General features: G+C 35.2%; 1 protein-coding gene across 1 annotated transcript in view; it reads right to left on the bottom strand.

Annotated features, from left to right (window-relative positions):
- Positions 1-1,907: 1,907 nt before the first annotated feature.
- The window catches only part of CAND1 (cullin associated and neddylation dissociated 1), a 41,355-nt gene continuing 35,203 nt past the window's right edge, over positions 1,908-8,059 (bottom strand). Inside the window, exons 12-15 of the mRNA XM_003798538.3 lie at positions 6,651-6,820; positions 6,400-6,564; positions 4,646-4,753; positions 1,908-3,906 (exon numbers count right to left, since the gene is read on the bottom strand). Coding sequence (XP_003798586.1) covers positions 3,682-3,906; positions 4,646-4,753; positions 6,400-6,564; positions 6,651-6,820 — 668 coding nt within the window. The 3' untranslated portion in view covers positions 1,908-3,681. The remainder of the gene's footprint in view (positions 3,907-4,645; positions 4,754-6,399; positions 6,565-6,650; positions 6,821-8,059) is intronic.

The following is an 8,059-nucleotide window of genomic DNA, read 5'->3' as shown; positions in this document are numbered from 1 at the left end:
TCACTCAATACGCATAAACCGTTAGTTACTGACAATGGCTAGACACTACCTCTAATACCCCCTAATCTGGAAAGACTTTCATTTCTAGTAATATAAGCTTTTTCTCTCCCAAGATCTCAGCAAAATGAACTTGCCAAGATCATCACCAATACTTACTGGAGATCAAAATCAAAAGATATGAAAAGGCTGGAATATTAGGACTCCAATAACAGAATTAGGCATTTCTGTTTCCTAAAAGCCATTCTGAAATCTGACATACTGGCATTATAGGATCCAATACAATGAAACTATTTGCATGACCCATCTCAGTAATTTTAATTAAAGTTGGCTTTTTAAATGTCCTATGAAAAACAAATCCCATTTTGAATTCAGAGCTAACTTTCTAAGTTACAAAGAGCAAAAATATATTGCTGAAAAATCTTGCCCTACACTATGGCACAAGTGTTTACAAAATATTTTCCAATATTAATGGGAAAACAAGCAACTTACTGTACTGGAAAAGGAAAATACACAATTTCATTTTGCATTTCCGTAAGACTTATCTGGTGAGCTTTTGGTAGCTTGTGGCCAAACACTTCTACTGTGTTCCCTTTTTGCAGCCAAAAATATCAAAGAAATTTATGTTTAATTAGAAAAGTCAGTTAGAACTAGAATATCTTTTTCCAAACACTAAATGAAGTGTTATATTATCCATTTTCTATTCCATAGATGATTTAATAAGATTTCAAAACAGATAGGAATTTAGGATGGCAGCAGTGTAAAAATTAGGATCAATTTTAAATAGAACTACAAGCTAAAATTTACTTGCTGAAATTTTTAAGCTCTTTAATTTCAAAACACTAAGCATAAAAATGTGGGCAGAAAAAAAATATTAATTTACAAAGCATTACTATATACTTTGTCATGTGACTAAGTGCAGCTTACAAAGCTTATGACAACTGATTTAATAGCTGAGGATTTTGTACACGTCATTTTTAACTTCAATCATGACCATACGTGTATAATCATATTCATGTGTTTGAGACTGAGCTAGATATAATTAGATATGCCCCTATATTATTTCTTCACTATTTACTCAAGAAAAGTATAAAAAAAAAGACAATCTGTTTGACTGTGGTTACATAAAAATTACATAAATATTCAAACATTTGATGAAATCACCAATACTCTTAGCATTTAAAAATACTAATTCCTAATGGTTAAGCAGCTTTCAGGTATGATTAATAAAATATATGACTATCATTTAAAAAAATCATTCAGTACTACTGACTTTATAAATATCCTTTTAGGTTAGGCCCTGCCATACGAAACCTCCTTTCTGCCCTCTTTTATAAAATAACCTAATTTCAAAAATCAATCCATGTTGAGGTTTCCTTTAAAAGAAATCAGGTAAATCTAAACTAATTTAAATGTCCTCACAAAAATTAATAAACAGCTTGTTTTTGTATTATTACTTTCTGGACCTCCCAAGTAACCTACACATGGAGAACTGCTAAGCAGAATGTCCCAATACTGCCAATAAGCAGCAGGAGGGAGAGGGATATTTCCACTCCATACCTTCCACTTGCATTCCAGTGTCTGGACATCACCACTAGAACTATGGAGTTCATCAGTATGCCATAACATTTAAATTCCACGCATTCCTCTTTGTTTCTTATTTTGTTACGTATATGTGTATACAGGTAGCACTAAAACCATAAAAGAGCAGTTTCTATATTTCTTCAGTACTAAAAGAATTTCAACTATGTTAGAAAAATGAGTTGGCTTGAAAGACTCAACAAAACTAAACATGCATCATGGAAGAAAAAAAACAGACTAAAGAAAAATCCAACGCAAGAGAAGTATTTGGATTTCACTTTAGGCAATTAACTAAGACATTCACACAACATATGCATGTCAGCCTCCTATTCAGTCCTAGAGCCTGCAGTATTGTAATTTATTGTGAAACCATGTAACCAAATACTTAAATATATCCACAACATCTATACCACGGTAATGCATAGTACATAATATACTGACATCTCAAACTAAATTTCTATTACAGTTTTATGCAACGTATAGTATAAGATTAACACCTGCCACATTTTGAAATGGCACCAACTTCATATAAAGTTCCAAGTCAATGTAACCAGTCAAAAATCCTTATTATTAGCAATGTCTTCTGCATTATGACCTGAACATTTGAAATCAAGCTGCTAATCTAATAACCACAGTATGTTATGAATTAAAATCACTGTATACTTGATGTTAAAGCAGGTTAAGTAATACAGAAGTTATTTCTAATTCACAGTTTCGAAAATAAAGGGTGCAGTTTTCAAATATCTGATTGCTTAAAATTGGTCACTCAATTTAACAACTGCCTCCTTTCATACATGTAAACTATGTTTGCACAGCATTAGGAGATGTCTTTTATTTCAGAAGTTAGTTCTTACTGTTACAGGAGCACCACAAATTTGAAGGAAGAGGCTACAATGTGAAATGAGCTCACTGAAGGATATGTTAAAATTATAAGGTACTGCAAAAGCTTTGTTCCCCAGCACAGACCCCTTAACCAGGAAAAGTAGTTAACACAGTATGTAAATTAGATCTACTAGAGATGGGGAAAAAATTTAACTCAACTAAAAGAAAATACTATTATTAGCTAACAAATCTGTGATAGCCGGCTTCAGAATTTCCTTAAAATAAAATTCAAAAGCATTACACAGTATCTGTATTCTTTGATAAGGAATGCAGACATCCAAAGGGAATGAAAAGAAAAAGCTGTCTTTAAGAATTTCTGGGTGGAACACACACACACAAGTGAATAACTGAGAAAAACTGAGCACTTAATATCCACATTTTAAATGTGTAAGAACATATATAATAGAAAAAAGTGGCAAATTGTTCTTGTGACTTGATTTGCTGAAAACATCTGCAAATTCATACTGGCGTTAAGAAAACCAAACTTTCAAAAATTTACTCCCCTCTCTCTCCAAATGTGTTTTCTGTGCAAAAATAAATATCTGAAAATTGCACTAATACTTATTTTAACTTTTGTATTATGAATAATCTGCACATGCTTTACAGACAATACATATTTGTGAACTTGCTCATGCAAAATTGGGTTTTGAAACAGGGGTATTATTAGTCCCATACTTAAAAAATGGTTTTCTTTTTATAAACTGCCAAACCTTCTGCAATGTAACAAATCTTATGGATATTCTTATCTGCCAGCTAAGAATCAATTTATGTCATGAAAACAGTTATACAAGAAAAAAAAACATGGTTTTCTCTTGTAGAATTTTTGATTTTTAAATGAGAAAATTTATAAAAGAAAGAAATTCATGGTCACAAAATTTTAACATTTTAATCCTAAACATTACAGGGTAAATAGATACTGGACCCTATCTCCATACTCCATAAATCCTACCTTTTAGTTTCCATTTTAATTGTTGCCCTAACCACTAAAACATTAGTGGTTTTACAACCTCTGGATTATGGATACACATGTCTGACATAAACGCTACAAAAACAACAATGGAAGAAAAGCCAAACAAATTGTCTCCATGAAGGGGAAAAAAAAAAAAAAAAAGAGGAACATTTTGAAGCTTTAGACACTTCTCTTCCCATGTCTTATGATTAACCTGTCAATTCAGTGCATTGTACGGTCGTGTGCTCATGGTCCCTGTATGGAACAAACATTTAACTAGTGTCCATTGATTCCAAGTTAGTAGACGACGAATCTTTCTGGATGCTTTCGAAGATGGCTGCCAGCTCAGGGTTGGAACTAATCTGGGACTGGAATTCACTCATCAGCGGACTCTTCTCTGCTTCTGGAATGGTCAGCAGCGCTGCTACTGCTCTCATGGCAGACCGCTTTAATTCATCTTGCTTTTCAAATTCCTGCTTTACCGAGTTTGCCTTTACCTTTAACATGAAGTAAATTTAGATTACATGCTAGAGAAGGCAGCTCTTCTATGCATGAACAAAATTTACTCACATAGGAATTTTAGGTAAATAAAAAGCAAAGTTACTTTCTCATGTTCATAAGGGATATTATAATCTAACCACAGCTGTTTTTAAACTTTTTAAGAAGTAGCTGTTTCCATTTTTTTGAGGGAATATTTTACACAAAGCCTGTTGTAAAAAAAGAAAATCCAGGCCCACATGTTGGTTGAAATAGGAATGGGACTCAGAGCCTTACCTGATTATCAAGTCCCACTTTGGCCCCCACCAAGAAACTACTCTTCTAGCTACCCTATTTATTCACTATTCTTTAAACACACCACACAGTGACATCTCTACACCTTTACTCATGTGAAAAACCTTGTTTCACCTGCTTGGTCTAAAAGAAGAAATCCTGATTCTTCAAGGTTCATCTCAAATGTCATCACCTTTATAGAAGTCCACTGTGACTCCCCTTCCAACCATAATTAAACATATTTTATCCTTTATCAGTATATACTGTTATTGCAATAAACAAACGTTTCTTAACAACAGCATTCAATAGTCCTATGTTTTGTGAAAACACCCACATTCAACTGGGTAACTTTTTAAACAAATTGCTACATAGGGTGCTAGCAAAATTTAGGAAAACTAGAGAAAAGAATTGGTAGAAATTCTGAAGACAGCTACTGTGACCTAGCTCAGCACCTGCCACACTCACCTTTGTTGTGCATGTGGCACGTAGAGGCTCAACGAGTCGGTCCAACCTCTGCAGCACTGCACTTGGACAAAGAGTGGAGAGTCTGACTAACATTAAGAATGTCAGCATCTATTAGGAACAAAAACCACAAAATCTATACATTATTTTCCAAAAACAAAATACTAAATCCTGACATACTTTTTATAAGGAAAATAACTAGCTTGCTTCTTTTCAACATTATCTGCCATTCAGAATCACAGACTTGTCTCAAACCTTATCAGAGATGAGTGCTAGAGAGCTCTCATCTATAATGGTCCTTGAACACAGAGCTACAGGAGTCGTCTGCAGTGTTGGCTGTGTATCACCCAGGGCTGCAGAAACACACTCATTCCTCAGCCCAGTCCCAGAGTGATACTGAACCAGACAGGATAGTACTATAGATTTAGTATTTTCTAAAAAGCTTATGTGCAACAGAATTGAAAATCACTAAACGAGAAAGTTACTGAACTAAAACACAGATTACATAATATTTTAACATTTTCCTTAAAATGGATTACAAACTCATAGAATTAATCAAGTACATCCTGTTACTTTTCTGGGGGCTCTCTTCATTGAATTCTGAGAAGATCAGGTCACTGCTACATATGGAAGCATAAAAGCAGGGGTTCTGGTTCTGTGGCTGAATTATACTGCTCAGCCATCACTTTTGCCCTACTTGGCCAAAGGCCTTAAATGGAATAGTAGGTAAAAAAAGACACAAAGATGTATTTTTTATTTTTCAGACCACCCCTTTATTATTCACATTTAGCACAAAGATGAGCAAATAGGCAAGTTATAAGCAAAATTCATGCTGCAAACCTAAGCAGCACTGTCACCTCTCTAGCTGCCTCCACAACGCTTGCTTGGTATGTATTCAAGAGTTCTTCCATGATGTCATCTAACACAGTTCCTAATGTTAAATACACTATATTATATTGAAAAACAAAAAACCCCTTATACAGGTAAATCATATAGCTATCATTCAGACTGGCCCAAAAGAAAGCCCAGGAGATTTAATGGAGACAATGCTGGGAAATTATCCATTCCATGGGTAGTAAGGAGCTAAGGTCCAACGTCAAGACAGCCCCCAAATGTCTCAGATTTATACCTGAAACAGCAAAACCTGTAAGATCCCCCCCCCCCCTTTTCGAGACAAAGTCTAGTTCTCTTGCCTGGATTACAGCATGATGACAGCTCACTACTTCCTTTAACTCTTAGGGTGAAGCAATCCTTCAGCCTCAGTTCCATGAGGAGCTGGGACTACAGCCCACACCAACATACCCAGCTAACTGGGTTTTTTTTTTTTTTAAGTTTTTTGTATAGGCAAGGTCTCGCTATTGCCCAGGCTGGTCTCAAACTCCTGCTCTCAAGCAATCCTACTTTTCCCTCTGAAAGTGCTAGAATTATAGACATAACTGGTCATGCCTAGCTTAGGAGTCTTCTCTGGAGGGAAAAGATATAGGAACTATTCATAAAGCACAGAGCATTTCTTATGACTTTTGCATTCACTTCTATTTCCTCTTCCAATAAAAGGAATTCTAGATCTTTCCTGCATATCACATGACACTGCCTCATCATTATCTCTGCATACCAGTTTGTAACATGCTTATTACAATCCTGACAGGCAACCCAATTTTTCTCACCTATACATGTGAGTAGAAAGATGAAAGACACTATAGCAAAGTCTTCTTCTAAAATAAATACATATATTGTATAAATAAGCACACACATCTTACCTTAATATCATAATGGTCCTTCAAGCCATCTTCCACATGATTTAGAAATTCAAAGATATCTAGTCTATCAAGACAACTGTCTAGTAGTGTGTACATACACTCAAAAGCTGCCTTTCTAATATCCAGCCCATCATCAACTGTATGTTTAAATGGACCCATTTCTACCTGTTAAAACAAAAAGAGTGTATGGATATATTATACTTAAAAGGCAGAGACAAACTTAGATAAACAGTGTACTATAACTAAGTTACCTCTCTGATAAGCTCCTTCCTAACTTTTGTTTCATTATAAAGATGTGGAAGAACAGTATCCAACAGATCCCTTATTAACGATGGCTTGTTGTGTGCTGCTGAATTGAATGTGACCAAAGCTACTCTTCTTACATTCAAATCCGGGTCTTCTAAAGTTTTCAGAAAATCACCTAAAAAAGTGTAAGAAAAGCAAAACAGTTATGGTGATCTTAAAATACGTTTTTCCTAAATTGACATATTTCTTTAATGAAGATTAGGGAAGGACCTCATGGAATACTACATGAGCCATAAAGTTTCTTTTGGCAGCAAAGAAACTATCATTTCTGAAAGTGAGTAGATTTCCACTTTCAGAATAGGTTTCCAATTGACAACCTATTTTCAGCACCTATAAGGATATCGAAAAAGAGGCCATGAGGTTCCCAAGATTATTTTATACTATTTTATAAACAGGTAGTCTTCATGAGGAAGTAACAGCTGTAGCAAGAGAGACAAATAACATGCGTGATTCTCTTTGCAGTCTTACTAAAAGTAACAGCAAAAATTTCTTAAACTAAGTTCAAAACAAGATAAGGACAGACCCACTGCTTAATAAAGATGGGATATAGTTCACAGGCATACAATTCAGCACATGACAGAGAACTGTGTCTCTCTAAATGCCCTATTTTACTTTTTTTTTTTTTTTTTGCAGTTTTTGGCCAGGGCTGGGTTTGAACCTGCTACCTCAAGCACATGGAGCCGGCACCCTACTCCTTTGAGCCACAGGTGCCACACTTTACTTTTATCTTCAACAAGAAGCATACTAATTCTTAAAAAGAATGTAAAAAGAGGTAACAAACCCAACATAAACAGATTTAGTCTACCTAGTCTCGCAAATGTGGGTAAGAAATTATAATGCAAAGACCTCTGGACTAAAATAGATGATTATTCAAACCATTTCACAAATACATAATTTTGGGCAAACTGCTTTAGACAAGGTCTTCAGTTTCTCAGTCAATATAATGAGAACTGTAAAACTTCTAAGGCTACTGAGCAGAATAAACAGCATGTATACTATTCAACACTGTGTCTGGTACACACCAGATATTCACATGTAGTTATTATTCATCATTATATGATCTCAACTCTACCATTGGCAGTCTTTAAAGATACACAGGGAATAAAGAGGCAACAGAAGCCTTCCAATTTGGAAAAAAAAATGATAATTTGAATGCATGGGAAAGACAGATTTCAGACACTGTAGATCAGTAAACTCAAAGTTGACATTAGGAAATTTATAGCAGGCTCGGCGCCTATAGCTCAACCGGCTAAGGCGCCAGCCACGTACACCTAAGGTGGCGGGTTCGAATCCCCAGCCCGGACCCGCCAAACAATAATGACGGCTGCAATCAAAAAATAGCCGGGCGTTGTGG

Source organism: Otolemur garnettii, unplaced genomic scaffold, assembly GCF_000181295.1.
Source record: "Otolemur garnettii isolate 467f Iridium unplaced genomic scaffold, OtoGar3 scaffold00138, whole genome shotgun sequence".
Taxonomy (NCBI): Eukaryota; Metazoa; Chordata; class Mammalia; order Primates; family Galagidae; genus Otolemur; species Otolemur garnettii.
The sequence above is the reverse complement of the archived record's forward strand: the minus strand, read 5'-3'. Positions and strand labels throughout refer to the sequence as shown.